Here is a 21,143-nt window from a genome sequence, read left to right on the forward strand (position 1 = left end):
ATTTGACGTTATTTTCGGGCGTGTGGAGGCGCTGATTAGAATTGCTGCGAACAGTCTATGAAGTTCAGGAAATGTTATTGCTTTAGTCTAACGCATCCTTACAGAAAACAATTAACTCGATCACCATATTACTTTCATGAAAAAACCCAAATGATATTGAGTCTTACATCACAATATCAACATATCGATATATCGGCCAGCACTGCTAGTATACATCAAGTCAATGCCACTCGGGTCAAATCTAAGCAAGTCATAACTCCCGGTTAGTTTAGCTTGAGGATGGCTTTTTTTCTGTGTGAACGATCCATTAGAGCTGAGCATGGAATTTCCACGTACTGTCACTGCGTCGCATGAATCATTCACAGCACATTAAATCATGAGCCCGAGTGCCAACACAACACATGACTCACCATATGACTGTGACTCATCACAGATAGTCTACGCCAGACCTCGGGCATGCAAAAGAAACCCTCCGCAGCACTTTTGTCAATAATATAGACGTTAAAATAGAGCATTCGGAAAGGGGCTTTTTAACTGAACCGTTGCTGCATTTAAAGTCATTCGACACAATGAGGGGAAAAAAAAAAAAGTCCTCCCAAGTCAAATTAAGACTTCAGCCGTCCTCGAAACAAACTGCAATTGATGTGCCCCTAAGCAAAAGCTCATTCCAAACGGCTCAGTGGTCTGCCACTGCAGTCTGCACGGGCTGTGGGCAGCTTGCTTTTTCTGCGATCATTACACCAAGAGTCTCTGAAAGTGAGCATACAACCCGTATAAAAAAACAAAACAACAAGTAACCAAGTAAGTCGATCCCAAGTTAAAAAAAAAAAAAAAAGGCCAATGCTATCAATTGACTCCACTTTTCAATTACAATTGAAAACATTTATCTGATTTCGTTTCATGAAATCAAGTCATTTTTCAGATATTTTGCCACCTGGCGTTTCCCTTTTTACGTCGACATCTGATAAGATAACACATTGATCTTGATGCTTTGTCGAACATGTCTGAAGTATGCAAGACAGGAGCGCTGCCATAAACAGATATGGGTGTTCTGTCCTCCTCTTACCTGGGAGCATCGAAGCTGTCGTAGGATCCTACGGTGTAGTGGCGAAACAGACGCTTGGCTCGGTCTCCTCGGCTCTCTGGAACACAATGCCACACAGTGAGCACGGCCTGAGGACCTACACAGCCTTGAATGACCGTTCCTATTGGTACTAATGCTCCATCTCCGTGTCCATACTAGCACTGCTAAAACTACTACCATTACAACTACAACTGCTGGTTGTGCTACTATTAAAAAGTAATGACTATGCATTGGTATGGCTACTACGGATGATGCAACTAATAGTTTGGCTCCTATCGCCTATAGAACGTATACAAGCAATACAATCCAGCTACTACTATTACAACAACAAGTACAATGTCTAGCATCACTATGACTGTCAGAGTTGATGGGGGTTGCAGTATAACCATCACTAATTTCAAGTGTGAGGAAGTTATGTTTCAGTTTTCCCTGTGTATTTATTATGGGAAGAATGACACCGTCCGTGACGCCTCTCCTCCTCCCCGTCTGAGACACCGAGCAAGATTTAAGAAGACCTTCCGACTTGATTGCCCACACGTTGTTTTTTTTTTTGCGCCACTCGCTGTTGTCAATCAGCGATTACAAAGCCGCATTTGCGTTCGCATCAGGCCAGAGTCCTACACAGGGGGACGCCATATCGCAAAAACACATAGTAGGTACATTATCGCGGAGGCGAGATTAGCAGTGCGGCGCGGGAAAATTAAGACGTCTGTTACGAGGCTTGTGGTATAATTTTGGAAGGCCCGGCACGGGAGTTGAGATTGTCGCGAGTGAGATTGAGTTGTTGTTGCCGCAAAACGATGGCTCGGGAGGGATTTTGGCTGCTCATCGTGTGTAGGCGGCTTCGGGCCCTGGTCACACCAGAAATTGGCTGCGTTAGATTCCTTTCGCTTGCATTTGCAAAGTAGGCGGCTGCAGTACCGCTGCAAAAGCTACAGGCCTATAGTTGGTTATCAAGCAATATACCTCACCAACTATAAACAGTCAAACACCAATTATGGAAACAAAATTACACCATCTACTCCTGCCTCATGACTCACTGCCCACCACACCGCGCCTCCTATTCTAGCAAAGCACAATTGTGTAAAATTAGAACGCTGGAGATCGCCAAAACCGGGAGAAGGCAGGACCCGCTGGAGACTCCTGCATGAATATCAGGTTGGTTTAATACGATCCAAAAATCTTTGCTCCCATAGTGTGCGCTACAATCCCAAAATGTGTGATCCCCTGTGATCGCCGTACTTGCTGTGTGCCCTACTGGGATGATGCTCGGATTTTAGTCTTGGTGTATCCCTGTCGTTAACAGGTTGCTACAGCTGAGCCCGGGCGGGCACAGGCATGATCCCCTTCACATTCCAATGGGGTTTAATGGAGCGGGCCGGTTGTGGTGCGCGTGGCAGACGCTCACCTGAACGGTTGTCTTGGCTACGGAGAGCCACTTCCTCCACGCAGTCGGAGGGGAACCAGCCCGTCCGTCCTCTCACGGTGCCCTCCCAGAAGCCGCCCTCGCCCACGCTCAGCACTAGACAAGAAACCAGGACAGAGGGGCGCGCGTCAGAGGCCGAACACCCCGTCCCGACGCTGCGACAACCACACCACAATCCAACAAGAGAGGCACGCGCACGCCAGAAGACAGGGACGACATGTACCGTACGGACAGCAAAGGAAGAACAAACAAAAAACAAAATAACATGAATGTAGACACAGACACACTGACATGCAAACCCTTTACATACTCACCAAGACATACATACCTGAAGACACCTTAGACTCACTCACAAACACACACATATTCATACCTGCAGACATTGAATACAAACACATATAGAGGACCTTACACACATGTCAGGCCACGGCCATAGGTCAACTCAAACACGCTAAAAGACACTGGCCTTGACCTCGACAGCCTGATAATCAGAGACTGACCCTATGCATGCACAGCTCGTCCAAAAAGGGTAGGAAATCAGGCGAAACGCGCGACAACACGGGTGGAACAAACAAAACTTGTTAGTTAAACGAGGGACTCGCAAATTGGAAGGTCTAAACACCTTTACGCAACTCACAACCCTACTGCAAACCTCAAACTGTCTTAAAACACCTGCTTTACTGATGGTTCTGACGGAGGTCTCAAAGGACAGAGATGAAAATATTAATATATAATATATTTTTTGCAACACTCAATTCTAGACTCAATTTGTTTTTGTGAAATGAGCAGGCCGAATGACAAAGAGTACGCCACATAGTACTACGGTGACCGAGGACCGTGACAGAGCTGTGTGTCCCGAGCCCCGACAGATATCTGTAAAAACACCTAAATGTCCCGGATTTCATCATTCACGACCAAATTGTCCCGGTCTTCAGCACAATTAAAATAACAATAATAACATTTTACTTATTTTCAGCACTTGCATACATTATATTCTGCATAGAGGCAAGCAGAAGCACGACGATCCCACCAGAGAAGTGGGCGTCGTCATCAACACACCCACTCGCCCGCTGGGACTTGTGCGCTTTCAGGGGTGTGTGTGTGTGTGTGTGTGTGTGTGTGTGTGTGTGTGTGTGTGTGTGCGTGTGCGTGTGTGTGTGTGTAGTGCCGATGCTTCCTATAGGCGTCTCCGCTGCACGTCCCCGTGCCTCTCCGTTACCTTATTGAACAAAACAACAAAAGCACTGTGCATAACAGGGGGAGGTGCATCAGTCACTCTCTTAACATGACCCCACCCACCCCACCCCACCCACTGCCCACATCCCCCACAATCAGAGCGCCAAATGTGCGATACACTTGAGGGTCCCGGTTTAAGGGGTTTCAAAATGCGGTCACCCTACATAGTATGTCACATACTGTAGTATCCTGGTATGCCGCGTCCAAACCTCCACAGAAGAGTCAACAAGAAGTAAAAATCTGTATCATATCCGGTAAAACAACTTCAAATTTACATGGAAGACAACATATATGTTGATATGTCTACACACAGACACACACACATACACACACATACACACACACACATACATATATATATATATATATATATATATATATATATATATATAAATATATATATATACACACACACACACAGTACACACACCGGAGACAGATGTGGTAAACACACATACCTTTCACCCTGTCGCCCTTGTTGAAGCTGATCTCTCGCTCGCCCTGGGCTGAGTGTGCGCGCGTGGCGACGAACACGCGTCCGGGCACGGCGCTGTACAACCGTCTCCGCTGTCCCGCTACGGTTGCAGCGGTGCTGACCGGTACGGGCCTGGCGGGTGGGGTATGGGGAATGTTATTATATGTGTGTGTGTGTTGGGGGGGCAGTAATGACCTTAATGGTAAGAAATCTGATCCTAACAGTCTACAGTGGGAGTCATTTGGACAAACAATGGCACAAAATAATCAGACTCTGGCTTTAATTCCCATCAATTGCTGCAGCGGCCAATCGTGCCGATTAGCGCAGTTTGAGCTGGACAGGGAGAAGCGAATCATTTTAACCATTTGAATCATTTTTAATCGGCCGATGTCGTGTTTGACTTGAAATGAGAATGAAAGCCTGGAGTAGCTGTTGCTATTGCTACGTTATCCAAAACAACAACTTCTAGAATTTTTTAGAAGGAAAGCAACTAAGTGCTTGGGTTTACTGACGATGGGAATGGAGTTCACGCTGCGGCGGTACATCTGGGAAGCCCAACTCACCCCTGCCGGCGACTCTGCCGACTCCTGTCCTCCTTGTCTCCCACCCTCCCACGGGACGGGGAACGCGTCCGAGCCCCTCGAGGGCTGCTGGAGCTCCGCAGAGTACCGGTGTGTTTATATCCCTGGGGTGGGTAGATGGATGGAGTGATGGACGGACAGACAGACGGACGGACAGACAGATGGATGGATGATGGATCATCAGGAGATGGGAGTCATCGTGAAACAATAGAGAGAGACAAAGTGTGAAATTAGGATCGCATGTCGCTTCATGTTATGATATTATATCATATTCAATTTGCTTACATTTGATTACATTCGATTAGATGATATTTGATCAAATTAGATAACATTTGGTCAGATTAGATTAGATAATATGAGATCAGATTTCACACTATATTTAATAACATGGGGTTACTATTACATCAAATTAGATTAGATAACATTAGATTTGATTATACCACATTCGATTAAAATTAATTTAGATTAGATTAGATTAGATTCGATTAGATTTGATTAGATTAGATTCGATTAGATAACATTAGATTAGACAGATCGGATTAGATCAGATTGGTCCGACAGGTCCCACCTGCACAGACACGATGTTGGAGCCTGGGGCGTTGGGCACGGCCATCCACTCGGGCAGGTTCATGCTGTTGTCACTGTTGGCCCTCAGGAAGGGGTGGGGGTGGGGCAGGGCCAGGGTGCGCCCGCTCTCACGCCTCTGGGGGGCGAACTTTGGAGATTCCAAGAACGGAACTTGGAGAAGAGGAAAGGCGGAGGGAGAGATCAGAGAGAGAGAGAGATAGATAGATAAATAGAGAGAGAGAGAGAGAGATAGATAGATAAATAGAACGAGCCAGAAAGAGAGGTGAAACATGATATGCGCTCCCTTCCGAAAGTGTGATACAAATTACGATCTTTATCTGTGCTACTCACCCACATCTGTATCCCTGTGATTTTTGATAATCTCTCCGAGTTCAAAATGGCCTGACATCACAGCCACCTGAAACAGACGCACGCAGGCACACACACACGCACACATGCACACACACACACACACACACACATACACAGACACACACACACACACACACACACACACACACACACACAGTCTCAGCTGGCCTGCCCAGCCAGAAAAAAGTTAATGTATTCCGATTAAGGAAGTCACACAAAGCCTCTGCCACCTGGGACCCCGTACGCATGGCAGCACAATAACCGCTGTGCCGAGGTTGGAATAAGTCTCGGGCACTTTCTGCTACGTTAACTTAATAAGCTGCTAAAACCTGCGTGCCGCCCCAACCTGCAAAATGAGGTCAGGCTGAGCATTCAACCCCTTACCTGGAAGGGAGTCTGCCCGCTGTTGTTCTTCGTGTCTTTGCTGGCTCCTCTGTAGAGGAGGATCCGCGCACAGCTTTCCTACGTGAGGAAGAGCTGGTGTCAGGATGATGCCAATGATGGAAAATGGTGAAATTGCACATAATTAGCAGTCTGGATAAAAGTGCCTCTGCGTGTGTGTGCGTGTGCATGCGTGTGCGTGTGTGCGTGTGTGTGTGTGTGTGTGTGTGTGTGTGTGTGTGTGTGTGTGTGTGTGTGTGAACACTTGTCTGTCTCTCATGTGACGATTGAATCTTGAATCTTGAATCTTGAATCACTACTGTAATGAGCGACAAGACACGTCGGCATATAAACCTTGTTGTACAGAGCACAGATGTGCAAGGCAGTGTTTCCAGATGCATTCTGGGAAGTGGAGTCTGCCCCATAGAAGAGAAGGTGCTCCAGGTGCTGGGAGTTTCCGTTCTGACACGCCTGGAGGTGGACAGGAGGGATGGAGCGACAGAAGAAGAAAGAGACAGGAAGAGGAAAAGGTGAGAAAGGATGAGAGAGATGGAGAAAGGTGGAGGCAAAAAGAGGAGTAACGGGTTATGGTTTGACACTTTAATTGGAGGAGGAACAAAGATCCTGCAATAATAATAGTGATAATAATATATATTGTTTTTTTAAAGAATCTAGATTGGAGAATTAATAATTGCAGTAAGAATCAGACATAAAACATAAGAACACACACAAACAAACACACACACACACACACACACACACTCACACTCACACACACACACACAAATACTCAAAGATACAGAAACTGTCTTCATAAGTTGTCTCGCTATAAATGATGAATACGTCAGAATGTTAAGCCTGTCTCAGAGATTTTACACGTACGTGTTACACACACATTTTAAACATGTATTTCAAACATGGTTCTCCACTCAGGACACGTACACACTGAGAGCAGGGTGATGACACCAGAGAGCGGCAGAGACAGGGGGTGGAGGTGCTGATGGAGACAATGGTGATGGGGGGACACTGAGGATGTTTCTGAAGACAGAGACTCTCTGAGCGTCTCCCGGCGTCTCCTCCGCCAACTTTTCTCTGCTGGGACACTGAGAGGCGGAGGATAGACAGAGACAGGCGGGACAGGACAGAGAGGGAGACAGGGGGATGAGAGGAAAGAGACGGACAACCAGTAAAGAGTGGAGGTAGAAGAAAGATGACTGATGAGCAGAAATGAAAGACCGCCGAACCCATTACAAACACACATGCGGGAGCACACACCACCGCCCCCGCCCCCCGCTACCTGGTGCGTCTCATCCCAGCCGTTCTCATCCCTGATGCCCAGCTTGGCGCGGTGGTACAGCAGGGTCTCGCAGCAGGAGGTGTCGCCCCCTGTCAGCACAGTGTGGTAGAGCGGCGTCAGCCCTCGGCGATCTTTATAGTCCGGAGACGCACCCAGGGACAGCAGGGCCTACAGAACCACCGGGACAGTGATGTTTACAACATACTGGCTTAAGGAATGTAATAAATACTGTAATTGTGCTTATGTTGTAATTCAGTGCGAATTTATCTTTGGAGAGTTTCACGTGACGACACTGCAGATACGATTGGACAGTAAATCGCGGGCAACTGTGGATGTGAGGGTTTACCAGGAGGGCCGTGTGTCCGTGGCTGCGGACCGCCTTGTGTAGAGGTGTGAGTCCGTCCTTGGCCCGGAAGTCTATGTGAGCCCCTCCCTCCACCAGGACTCTGATGGCCTCGCCTCCCCCCGGCTCGCACTGCACGGCAAGGGTCAGCGGCGTCTCTGTGGAGCAGGGACAAAAAGGACAGTTTTGTCGATAGTGACAAAAAGGTGTTCTTAGTGAGACGGACGCTCAGCGTGCATGTTAGGGTTAGATACTCCTGCTCATTCACTCGACCAAGGCATTGGTTCACTACTCCTAGATAGGTTGGATCGGTTAAATGCCGAGGACAAATTCCCTCATCGGGATCGATAAAGTTTATCTTCTTCAATCTGAAAGGCCTGCCTCTAAAAGACCCTTCTACTATCTTCTTCTTCTTCTGCTTTGGGCTGCTCCCGTTAGGGGCGGCCACAGCGGATCATCTGCCTCCAACACCTTCTGTTCTGCGCATCTTCCTCCCTTACACCAACCGCCTGCATGTCCTCCCTCACCACATCCATTGGCCTTCCTCTTTTCCTCTTGCCTGGCAGCTCCATCCTCAGCATCATTCTCCCAATGAAACTCTCATCTCTCCTACACACGTGTCCAAACCATCTCAATCTGGCCTCTCTCGCTTTTCCACCAAACTGTCCAACCTGAGCTGTCCCTCTAATGTACTCATTCTTAATCCTGTCCATCCTTGTCAACTCCCAATGAAAATCTCAACATCCTCAACTCTGCCACCTCCAGTTCAGCCACCTGCCTTTTTGTCAGTGCCACCGCCTCTAAACCGTACAACATGGCTGGTCTCATGTGGACAGCAAATGACCCTTCTACTATACACTCTGATAACTATTCAATGAAATGCTCTATGCTGCCACCTAGTGGTGATAAGTGGATGCGCATATTTTCAACTTCCCACCCACCCAGGAATGACAGGCTGTGTTTTGGGAGCGCCACGTGCTGTTTTGACACACACATTCTCAAAGTGTCTCGGCTGGCAAGGAATAGCACATTCTAACTGAAGGCGGGAATTTTGTCGCCCCATAACATTAACAGAATCTGGGGAAATTCACTGGTTTGACACTGATCTTTTGGCAAAAAGTGTAAAGGCCAACAAAAATCCCTGGCACAGGGAGGGGGGGGGGGGGATCTTTTTGGATGAGCATGAGAGAGCGAGACATGTTTTCTTTTTTTAGATGATGGTTGAGAGACGAGAGGCTTTACCCATAGCTGCTACAGTCAGCTTGGCTGGTGGAAAGGTTATGTTAATCTGTTATTTGGGCTGTGCATGAGAAGGGGTTGGTGGGGCTGCGTCAGACCCCGAGCACACAGCCATGTGTTTACTGACACACCGACTCAGAGCAGTGGGAGGTCAGGATCACACTGAAAACATTACAAACTGATATGACATTGGATACGATACGACATCAGACAGATATACAGATGGCTTTAATGGAGGTGGATAGATAGATAAATGGACAGGTGGATGACAGGTGGGCACACAGAGAGACATGAGCGTAATTGTCTTCGGGGCAGGGAGTTGTGAACAGTCAACACGCTTCTCGTGCCTGCTGTCAGGTCCCCACCTCCGGTGTCAGAGTCCTGGTAATTTGGGTCGAGCCCCTTGTCCAGGAACTTGGCCATCTTGTCCACGGAGCTGGTTTGGATGTAGTCCATGAACTTCTTCAGGCTGGCCTGCGGGATGGGAGCAGAGAGCTGCAGTGAAGAGAACGCAGGAAAGGGCGGCCTTTACTCAACGCCAAGTGGCGCGGCACGGAACAGCACGGCACACCTTCGCATTAGCGAAGCGTGTGGCACAGTGCAGCACAGCATGACACAGACTAGCAGAGGACGGCTCAGTACAGCACCAATTGGCGCAGAATAGCTTACAGTGGAACACTGCCCCAAGGGCCAGTTACTGCAGACAAATTCACTGCGCAATAACAGCCCCCACCCCCACCAAGGCACGCGCATACACACCATCAGACAGACACACTCATTCATACACCCAAACAGATGCACATGCATATCCATAGGTTTATACTCATGACCAGAGTCACTGGACATGGACTGAGCGGCGGTCACACATCGTGCACGCAAACACACACACACACACACACAAACACACACACATACTCAAGTGAAAGCGTTGCTTTCCCTCTGGAGCTGCATGCTTAATTACACTCCACACACAGCTGATCCACGGGGCAGGAACGGGAGACTTCCCTTATGGAAAAAACCTATGGAGCAGTCTGTACCTTTGTATGAAGTTTGGCAAGCTGCTTCTCATCCAAATTGGTCTGCTTGTATACCCTGGTTTTATAGCGAAACTAAATAACAGAGTGAGAGAGAGAGAGAGAGAGAGAGAGAGAGAGAGAGAGAGAGAGAGAGAGGGAGGGAGGGAGAGGGAGAGAGGAGGAGAGATAAAAAAAAACTGTTAATCCTGACTGGGAGGGCATTTGTCCTCAATTCTCTCGGCTTTTGGCCTAGATCCACACAATGGGGCCTGCAGATTTACACTACAGCGAAGCATTCTCTGCTTCTTTACTAAACTCTCCTCCCACTTCAAAGGAGACAAGAAAAGGAGTGAGAAACGTTTTCAGGTTTTTCTCAAAGCGGCTTTGCAGCCTCCGCTGGGTCACGACTTAACACGAAATGAAGGCATTGTTTGGATAGTTTAACACGGCATCGGACACAATGAGCGGCCTGGAAGCCGTCACATGACCGACTCCAAGAGCGGGAAAACGGAGGCTGCGCTCGGGCCAGTCTACCTTTAAGTGAAGCAGAAGCACAATTCCTCAACCAATATGTCAATAAGCAATCAAATATCACAACGTAATGTAATCAAAGCAGACAAGGATGACAGATTGATATTTCATTGATACATTTTTCAGAAAGTGATATGTTTAAATTAGCCTCTGTGATACTCATATTCACGCGAAAGTTTGTCAGCTTTAAAACCACAGTGATAACGACTCTTGTTTGGCCTCAGTCCGTTGCTCATGGGCTTGAATGTGAATTGTAGAGAAAAACATTTGTGGTGCTGGCTCCAAAAACAAATAATAAAGGAAAAAAATAGGAAAATGAGTCGCATTCCCTCGAGGGCGTAGTCACGACAATTCGGAGTCGTGGCCGAAAAAAAGGTGGAGAACCCCAGAATTAAAGGGACGCTGAGGTTGAATTCAGCAACCCTCCTGTAAATAGTGAGAAATATGTCCATAAAAGTGACAGCAGGGCGAGCAACCCTCCCTAAATTATGATCTGGGATCTGAATAAGTCCAAAAAAGTTACCAGTCCATATATATGCCCCATCATTTTGATATAATTGATGTGACTTCTAACCGCTAGGAAATGCCAATGATAAAACCCACCAAGTATTCATTATCGGCGACTTTCATTCAAGCCGGTTAATTAAAAACAGAGATGGGTCTGTCAAGGACCTGCCAGGCAAAAACTTCAAACTTTAAGATAATGAAGATAAGATAATGCTCTTTCCAGTCGGCTTGGAGGAGACGGAATAAGCTCAGAGAAAGATAGAATGCCGTCAGCGTCGCCACGTACGACCGCAGAAAAAAGACCGGGACTCTTCAAGGGGGTTTATTTCAATGGCGTCGGCCTGAAAAAAAAAAAGGTGTAATTTTGAGCTTGGCAACCCTGCGTCACGGCGTGTAACGCTCGGGGGAACGTACCTCCAGGTACGGCACCCCTTTCTCAAAGGATTGTGGGTACTCCCGGAGGAGCCGCTCCTCCTCCAGGAACTTGGCGTCGTGCCCGTCGGTGGCGGGTTGGAAGAGGCCGTAGTTGAGCACGTCCCTCAGTGACTCGGTCAGGGAGCACAGGACCTGCTGCTTGGCCTTCCACACCGTGGCGTCCGGGTTGAACCGCAGGCATTTCTGCAAAAAGGGACACAGGAAGCAACGCGCTGAGACGGGATGAGGACACTTGGGATCGGGGGTCGGTCGGTTGGTCGTTTGAGGCGGGTACGCGGGTTTTGCGTCATTCACTTACAAACAAACTCTGCGATTGGAGGTTAGAGAGGGACAGGGAATGATCTAAAACATTGTGTTTTAAAGCGCAAATCCGTAAGATAAGGATCCCATTTGGGGTATTCTTTTTTTCGCATCCTGGTTAACGCTCATCTTTGTCCTGAAGTGGCCATTTTCCTTTCTCTAAAGGATGCTTTCTTCTGATCGATGTCTTGGTCATTTGAGGTGGTGGGGATATTTTTTCATCCATATCAACAGTTTACTGACCAATGGAAACAGCATATAGAGGACCACATAAATAACATAAAAATACTGAATGGCTGTTTCTTAAAAGGTTCCAGTTAAATAAGTCTAAAATATGGAACATTTTTTTCCCCACAACTTAATCATACGGATAACCACTTTAAGTAGTAAACGCTTTTCGTAGTTTGATGCTGTGACGCTATTCAGCCAGTAGGGGGCGCCAGCAGCAATGCAGTGCTGTGGGGGAAAGCGGATGCAGAGCGGATGTTGGTACAGACTTTTCTTTCAGGTAAGTCCGGCAACGGGGTCATGAATGGACAACGGCTCTGGGGGGTAAGAACTGCAACTGCAACAAAAAAAATTCAATAAATGGAGAACAGCTTCACCACTCACACAGACGGACCACGGAGGGCTTCTGCGTCGCTCTCCAACTCTCGCACATTTTCTCTCACAAATCTTTTTGTTCTACTTTTTGTCTTCACGCCGTCTCAACTTAACTTTTTGGGGTGTTCAATGTCACGTACCTTCTCATTTCTTTCTGACTGTCTGTCTCTCTTTCCTACCCTCCCTTCTCTCCTTTGGGTGTGTGTGTGTGTGTGTGTGTGTGTGTGTGTGTGTGTGTGTGTGTGTGTGTGTGTGTGTGTGTGTTGGGGTGGGGGGTGGGGTTTACCCGTGTGACCTTGGTTGTCCCACAGTGACGAGGACAGTGTGTCACAGAGAGAGACGGATAAACCCTGCATCGCCTCTTTGTGCAGGGGAGTGGAGGATCCCTCGCACTCTATTTTATTCAGAATCTTCATTCGTGAACAGCCAACCCAGTCACTATGGAAACCGGTTCATTAGTGGAGCAAGCTCCTTGTTGCCATAGAGACATCCCTGTGTTTCCTAGGAGACCGGGTACTATGGGAGGGAGCACAGCGGAGTGCTTGTGTGTACATGTACATCGCAGTGTATATATGTGTGTGTACTGTATGTGTGTGTGTGTGTGTGTGTGTGTGTGTGTGTGTGTGTGTGTGCGTGTGCGTGCGTGCTTGCAGGGGGGTGGGTGGGATGGTGGGTGGGGGGGGGGGTGTGTGGGGGGTTGAGAGAGAGAGAGAGAGAGAGAGAGGTGAAGAGACAGAGAGGGAGGGAGGGAGGGAGGGAGGGGGAGAGAGATACAGCAGCATTGTAAATGAGGGAGGTTGAGCTGAAGAGAAGTGAACATCTTTCACATCTGAGAGCCTCAGACACAGAGACGGCACAGGAGGGAAATGACGACAAATGGGCGTGTCCGCACAGGCTACGTTCGATTTCACGCACACACGCGGACACACACACACACACACACACACACACACACAGTGACACACACTCGATAACACAATGTTTGAGTTTCACTCAGTCTCATTCCAGCATACAGGATGAGGGAGAACAATCTTCAACCGCAGTGGGAGGTGGGAGGAGCAGTGGGGGGTGAGTATGGTATGAGGTATGAAGAAGAAGAAAAAATCACATAATTACTCTAATTAGTGATGAACAATAAAACTTGGAGAATAAATTATGTGTGCTGTGCAATTACCATGATTCTGCAGATAATGGAATATGTTTTACAAGCTCTACTTTCCACACAACTGGGTTGGAGCCGCACTTCACGGTACGTTCAAAACCTCGGCTTTTTCAGCATTTCAGACTTTTTCAGATTTGCCTTACTTCTGTATTTTCAGATTTGTTTTACAATGATTGGCAGCGTATCACAGTGGGGCTCCCCGCCGGCAGTGTGTTCCTGATACAGGGCTTCAGCTCTGCTGCGCTGTGGTGAGTGATCAAAGGGCCTAATGGAGGGAAAACAGGGGAAGAGAGACAGAGGGGTTGTTTGTTTTCCAGCCCAGGTTTTCTTTTTTTAATGGTATCATAATAATGCAGATGGAGAAACTCACTCCTCAGTTCTCTCTGAAATGTGTGATCGCGCTGTCCCACTCGCCACCGCCCACTCACACCGTCCGTGTCGGGCGCTGCTCTTAATCTCCCTGTGCCCATCTCTGCATCTCTCCATCTCTCCATCTTCCTCCGAATCTGCTTTAAATCGCTCATGTGTGTCGAAACCCCTCCACCCCTCCACCTTCTTCACCTCTTGCTCTATCTCTCTTTCCCTGCCTCTCTCGCTCCCTCTGGTCCTTTCCACAGGGCCAAGCGCTAGGGGACTACAGGCCCTTTAATGAGATCTATGGGGAACCCCCCCCACACACACTTATTACCACACACACACACACACACACACACACACACACACGCACACACACAGAGACCGCTTCCCATTATCATTTAGGTCCATACCGCTCCATCTCCTTGAGTTCTCACGCAAATTCAAAGTCATTCACTGTCCCTGCCACATGCTCTCTGTCTCTCTCTCTCTCTCTCTCTCTCTCTCTGTCCCCTCTTTCTACATGCACCTGTCCTCCTCTAATCATCCCATCCCCTTTCCTCCCTTTTTATTCTATCCTCCTCTTCTTCCGATATCCTCTTCTCTTTCTTATCACCAATCCTTTTCCTCGCACCTGCCTCTAAGGCCCATATGCACACCCTTGTGTGTGTGTGTGTGTGTGTGTGGTGTGTGTGTGTGTGTGTGTGTGTGTGTGTGTGTGTGTGTGTGTGTGTGTGTGTGTGTGTGTGTGTGTGTGTGTGTGTGTGTGTGTGTGTGTGAATCAATTTCAGTCTGTCTGTTCCCTGCCAGCGAATGCAAATGCCACAGTATGTGTGTCATCATGTTTGTGGGCTAATGCTATGCATGGCAGGCGTGTGCACGAACAGCGGGCTAGTCAGCGTGATAGCTTTAATTTTTGAGTGTCTTTTTCAGTGAAATCCCGCGAAAAACACTATTAAAATGATGAAGAACACGTCTCACCCTATCCAGAAGGATTTTGTTTGCGTGCTGACATTTCTTCCCACATCTCATAACACAAATAATGAGCAATTGAGGGTGAATTAGCTGATATGTGGAACAGACCTAATGTACTGGCAGTGCAGAGGGTTATATACACTGGAGGAGAGGAAACAGGGAGGGAGAGGAGAGGAGGAGAAGAAGAGAAGGGAGGAGGAGGGGGAAGTTCAGATTGGGGGCGAGGAGTGAAGAGAGGAGAAGCAGGGAGGCGGCGGGAAGGGAAAACAAAACAGGTAAAGGAAGAAAGTTTCTTTTTAAAACTGCAAAACAATATTGAAGGGAGAAAATATTGTCGGGGGAAAAAAAAATAAAAACATGTACGCAATGAATGTGAAAGTCTTCTGCGGTGTTTATTATGTGCCACAACCCACATCTCTGAGTGAAGATTTGATTCAGGAGCAAGGGTATTGCCTGAGAGCGAGAGAGACAGATAGAGAGAGAGAGAGAGAGAGAGAGACGGCTGTGGAAATACCCTGGGACAAACAGACAAACCGACAGACGTAAAGACAGAGAGACAGACAGAACACCATATGGCCTCTGTGACAGTCATGACAAGTTGAGAATGAGACAGACAGGACGAGAGAAGGCATCGCAAGGTTCGAGTCTGGCCACGACAGTGAGAATAAAAGAGAGAGAGAGCCACAACCCACATCTCTGAGTGAAGATTTGATTCAGGAGCAAGAGTGTTGCCTGAGAGCGAGAGAGAGAGAGAGAGAGAGAGAGAGAGAGAGAGAGTAGGACTGAGAGAGACTGATGAAGTTAAATGTCAGAGGATTCCTGGCGCTATAGCTCTCATCCTGACACCAAGAACTGAGAGAAAAGAGAGTGGAGGACGAGAGAGGGAGCGAGGGATCCGGAGTGTTTGTGTAGATGGAGAGATGCTGGCGGATGTCCAGCGCGGCCATTTGTCACCCTCTGATGTGTGTGTTTGCATGGAGGAACATATTAAAGCGTGCAGCGGCGTCTTGTGGCCAAAGACGTCGCCTTTACATCACTGCGTCGGTGCTGAGAAGTTTGCCCCTTTTTTTGAGAGTCGGTTCATGGCGATTCATTCAGTTAAAAGATTCACGACATTTTCTTGACCCCCGTAGTTTGTTTGATTCGGTCGGTGAACAGCGAACGGGTGGGCAGGAGTCAGAGGAGTCAATTCAGGAATCAATTCGCTCCGTCGCAATTATTTATTTTGGTGGGATGCAAAATGTAAATCGGTCGCATTCGATGTGAATTAGGCCAAATAACGAGACCCCTTTTCCCCCCACATTCATTGAATTCCCATAGATTATTTTCAGTTTGCGACTCACAAGTTGACAATTCACTCACTGGCTCCGTCTCTCTCTCTCTCTCTCTCTCTCTCTCTCTCTCTCTCTCTCTCTCTCTCTCTCTCTCTCTCTCTCTCTCTCTCTCTCTCTCTCTCTCTCTCTCTCTCTCTCTCTCCCTCTCTCTCTCTCTCTCGCCCACTCACTGAATCTAAACTGAAGGAGCTGGTTGGGCACGCAGCTGGGTGGGACCGGGACTCAGACTCAGCAAATGACTGTGTGCCTGAGTGCAGTTACCAAGTCACGAGTGACACAATTCAACTCCTTCAACGGAGACTCCCGACTCCCGAGTTGCTTAAAAGATTTGTTCGCTATGAATGAGTCGTTTGTGAGTCGCGCGGCCCGACACCAAATGTGTTGAACTTCAAAAGAAACGAGTCGGGAGAAACAGGAGGAAAACGAGGGCGAATGACCCACTTTGGTAATGCGAACGGAAAGAAATGTTCACTAACCTCCCTAAACATGGATTTGAAACAACAAGAACACACACACACACACACACACTGCTGAGAGCCACCCTGACTGGGGCGTGCACAGACACACGCGCGCACGCACGCACGCACACACACACACACACACACACACACACACACACACACACACTGCTGAGAGCCACCCTGACTGGGGCGTGCACAGACACACGCGCACACACACGCGCGCGCACACACACACACACACACACACACACACACACACACACACACACACACACACACACACACACACACACACACACACACACACACACACACACACACACACACACACACACACACACACACACACACACACACACACACACACACACACACACACACACACGGATCAATAATGAATCAATAAGTGGCTCAGGATGCATAAGGGAAGAGGCAAGTTTTAACGTTGCACACGCACACACACTCTAGTCACCGCTCGAATCACTTCTATATTTTAAACAGCCACATAGCAGAGCACTACGACTGTTTACCGTCCCAGTGGTGGGACTCGAACCCCCCTCATAACATCTCTTATCCAACCACAACAGAAGCTGAGCAGGGCCACCCATTTCCCCTTTTTAGTCTCTCTCTCCCTCTCGCACTTGCACTCGCACTCGCACTCGCACTGGCACACGCGCACACACACACACACACACGCACACACGCGCGCACACGTGCACACACACTTGCATGTGTGCCACAGTCCCTGATACCCCTATACCCCATTCTCATCATAATTCAATTACCAGAACAATCAAGTTACTCTTCACGATTCATTAGAACAGGACACTCACGAGGAAAGCACAGAGAGAGAGATAGAGAGAGAGAGAGAGAGAGAGAGAGAGAGAGAGAGAGAGAGGAGCGCCTGGGCGTCTGGCAGCAGGAGGAGGTGGGGAGGCGGAGGTTTGGATCTGCTACTTCTGGTGTGGGAGAACGCCAGGACTGTACGTGGAAGCAACAGTCGCTGCTGAAAGCCAAATTGCCTTGCATGCTTTCTGAAAGCTCCCCTTTGTGCTAATGTGATATAATACATGCGTCTCGGGAGCGGGAAGGATGGAGAGGGATATGGGGGAGGGAGGGGAGGGATGGGAGGCTGCCTCTGTGAATCATGGTTTGGGGTGGAAGTTCCTCCATCCAATCAGATCAGATGAGAATCGGAAGGGGAAAGAAAGGTTCTGTTCAGGGTGTGCGTCTTTTTTTCCTTCTCGATGCTGTTTCAAAATACTCTCAGGTGACATTGAGCCACAGAGGCCGTCCCATCCATCCCTCCGTTTCCTTCTCTCTCTGTCTCGCTCTCTCTCCTTCCACCCTTTCCTTTGTTGAGTCTCTGCCTCTAAATCTCTTTGTGCCAGTAAAAGTGTTGGCTCAAAACTGAACTCTAGTCGAGTCAGCCCTCAAAATGAGGGCTCTCGTCTGCCCAACCCTGCCTGTGTGTGTGTGTGTGTGTGTGTGTGTGTGTGTGTGTGTGTGTGTGTGTGTGTGTGTGTGTGTGTGTGTGTGTGTGTGTGTGTGTGTGTGTGTGTGTGTGTGTGTGTGTGTGTGTGTGTACCACTGTTTGGCATTTGTCTGTTTCTCTCTCACTCTCTCTCTGTGAAATGGCTGGGTCACCTTGAAAGAGGCCTTTGGATCACTCATTCTGCTGACAAGTATTTGCGGTGCAGGTTTTGTAGCTTGTGTGTGTGGGTGTGTGTGAAGGTTGGGGTGGGGTTGTGTCTTTGGCCAGTGTTGTGAAAGTCATCTTCTAGGGTTTTACAGAGGAGTTTGTGACTTGTTTTGGAGTCTTACAAATGGCATGATGTGCATGAAACACACACACACACACGCGCGCGCGCACGCGCACCTGCACGCGCACACGCACACGCACGCACGCACACACACACACACAAATTCATCACCTTTGTTTCTGGCTCATTCGTGTCACTTGTCTGCTTTTAAAGAAGTAGAAAGACAGTGACACCTCTCGGGGGGAAAAGAGCAGCTGTGGGCTGAAGGTTGGAAGTTTGTGAAGTGAACACTCGACACACTGTTGGCAGGTTCTGTGGGTGGTTCCAGTCTGTGTGTGTATGTTCGTGGGGGGGGGGGGTTTACTGACCGTCTGTTTGATGTCTGGGATGCCGATGCGGAACACCATCATGGCGATGTGGGCGTCTTCAGACGGCACGGAGCTGGAACTCCGCTCCTTTAGCCGCCTCTGCTGCTGCTTCTGCTGCTGCTGCTGCTGCTGCTGCTGCTGCTGTTGCTGCTGCTGCTGCTGCATCTGATTGGCCGGTGGCTGGTGGGCGGGGCCAGCGTTCGATGAATAGGGGTTTGCGGCGGCGTGCCCCCCGGTGTTCCTGGGCCGGATCTGTCTGTCCCCAGCCGCGGGACGTCCGGCGACCATCTTGGCCGACTTCCTGTGGCCCTCGTCCCGTCCCCCTCTTGACAGCCCCGCCCGCCGGAGCTCCTCCACCCCAACGCTCACTTCCTCCTCCTCGGCCTCCTCCTCCTCCTCCTCTCCATCCAGGTCTCCATTCTCCTCTTCCTCGCCTTCCATGTCACGCTCCTCCTCCTCCACTTCCTCCTCCTCCTCCTCTTCCTCCTCATCCTCGGCCCCTGGATAGAGATGTCGGCTGTTTCCCAGCATCCTTTGCTGCTCCTCGTCACTGGAGAGGGAGCTGAACGGCATCGTCATGGCGACAGGGAGGGCGGCACAAGCATCAACAGCATCATTCCGGGAAAGACACTGGCAGAAGGGAGGGTGAGAGACAGCGAGAGAGAGAGAGAGAGAGAGAGAGAGAGTGCATGAAAACAGGGGCACAGTATTACAACTTTACAACAAAAAAAGAGAAAAACTCCATCCCTCCTGCAAACTCCAGTCTCTATGGGAACAGACTTGTCTGTCTCTCTCTCTCACTCATTCCTCCAGCCCATCACCACAGTCATGCCATTCACACCTCAGAGTTAAACAGACACCTAGTTGCATACTTGTGTGTCATATGTGCTATATTGGTAATATGGTAACTCAATTGGAACTAAGTTTATATAGCTGTCATTTATTGCGATGCTCTGGAGAGTTGGACTACAAGGAGCTGTACTGTCACAAGCAGTATGAATGGTCGTGTTGAGGGTGGTATTATGGATAGAGGGGTAGCTCTATAAATTGATGACAGTATGCAGCATTTATTATCATGGTGTGGTGTGGTAGTGGAAGATATATGTTAAAAGTACGACCACAGACTAATACAAAACAGGGTAGAAATACTCCAGCAAGTCTTCATATATTTCTGCAGACTGCTGACGGCCCAGTCGTGAAGCTGCCGTCGGTCCTTCGGGATAACTTTGGTAGAGCGCACTAATCACTCCCTAGTGGCCACTGGATGCTACTGCACCTCACTGTGGACGTTCAGCACTGCCACATAATGGACAGCTCCAAGCAGCGCTTGTGGGCTACAGCCCAAGAGAGGCAGAGTATATGTTCATGGAGTGTGTGGGTGCCAAGATGCAGGTTTTCACTGAAGTCAAATGCCGCAAGATCTAAACCTGGACTTTGCTCTGTGAACAATGACGCCAAGTCAAGTTTATTTTTGTTTGTTATCGATAGAGCCATTAATTGAAAGTGAAGTTAGTTGGATGACAGCAAGATAATAACCTCTACCGATAAGCCTTTAGTCAGGAAAATAAACCCTTTTTTTAACATTGCAAGTGTTGTGGGCATTTGTGTGTGGGCAGCACACAATGCAGATGCAGTATCCTACTGTGCAACGGATAAAACCAAATTACCGGTAGCCAAAGTCTGGTAAATGCAAGCAGGCCTCGAGGTGGAGATTAATTAAATACAGAGGACGGACCAAACAGAAACGGACTGGCGAAGGGTCTGTGTCGTGCGTTTTTTTTTATTATCTACAATTGATGCATTGTGTTGGACACATATTTATTTCTGTTTCCGTGTCAACCACACACGTGTATGGTGAGCAAAAAGGGTCACAAATCTGACTACACTGCTTTTGGATTGGGTCAATAAGCTCACGCCGTGGGTGCTAGAACTCCCGTTCGTTTCTAATGATAATTATTCGACACATACTGTACTGTACCTTAAAATAACACGTTAGATCAGCGACATACTGTGTCGACATGAATATGTGTGAACGTGCTTCATAACATTTTAGCACTACACACACAACACAAGCATGTCCGCATTGTCGAGCACTGTCCTTTTCACTCGGCAATAGCGTTGTGTTTCTACGTGAGCGCGTGTGTTTCCTTGCATACATGTTTCGGTGTGTGTGTGTGTGTGTGTGTGTCAGGCAGTTGAGACACTCTGGTTAACTCTGCGACATTTTGGGAAAAAAAACACACAATGTGTCAGACACATGAGGCGGGGAAACCGTCCCAGGACACGGAGTGAGACGGAGCCCAAACCTGCGGTCTGGCAGGGAGGGGAAAACG

General features: G+C 48.5%; 1 protein-coding gene across 1 annotated transcript in view; it reads right to left on the bottom strand.

The window, feature by feature from the left end:
* The window catches only part of shank1 (SH3 and multiple ankyrin repeat domains 1), a gene marked incomplete at both ends in the record, with an annotated part of 44,237 nt that extends 24,848 nt beyond the window's left edge, over nucleotides 1-19,389 (bottom strand). Inside the window, 14 exons of the mRNA XM_080008763.1 lie at nucleotides 1,067-1,142; nucleotides 2,493-2,606; nucleotides 4,205-4,353; nucleotides 4,785-4,906; nucleotides 5,371-5,540; nucleotides 5,721-5,787; nucleotides 6,126-6,203; nucleotides 6,477-6,593; nucleotides 7,420-7,587; nucleotides 7,766-7,920; nucleotides 9,367-9,475; nucleotides 10,039-10,110; nucleotides 11,470-11,673; nucleotides 18,811-19,389. Of these exons, the coding sequence (XP_079864889.1) occupies nucleotides 1,067-1,142; nucleotides 2,493-2,606; nucleotides 4,205-4,353; nucleotides 4,785-4,906; nucleotides 5,371-5,540; nucleotides 5,721-5,787; nucleotides 6,126-6,203; nucleotides 6,477-6,593; nucleotides 7,420-7,587; nucleotides 7,766-7,920; nucleotides 9,367-9,475; nucleotides 10,039-10,110; nucleotides 11,470-11,673; nucleotides 18,811-19,389 (2,180 nt within the window). The remainder of the gene's footprint in view (nucleotides 1-1,066; nucleotides 1,143-2,492; nucleotides 2,607-4,204; nucleotides 4,354-4,784; nucleotides 4,907-5,370; nucleotides 5,541-5,720; nucleotides 5,788-6,125; nucleotides 6,204-6,476; nucleotides 6,594-7,419; nucleotides 7,588-7,765; nucleotides 7,921-9,366; nucleotides 9,476-10,038; nucleotides 10,111-11,469; nucleotides 11,674-18,810) is intronic.
* Between the last annotated feature and the right edge of the window lie 1,754 nt (nucleotides 19,390-21,143).

Source organism: Zeus faber (assembly GCF_960531495.2).
Source record: "Zeus faber genome assembly, chromosome: 11".
Lineage (NCBI taxonomy): Eukaryota > Metazoa > Chordata > Actinopteri > Zeiformes > Zeidae > Zeus > Zeus faber.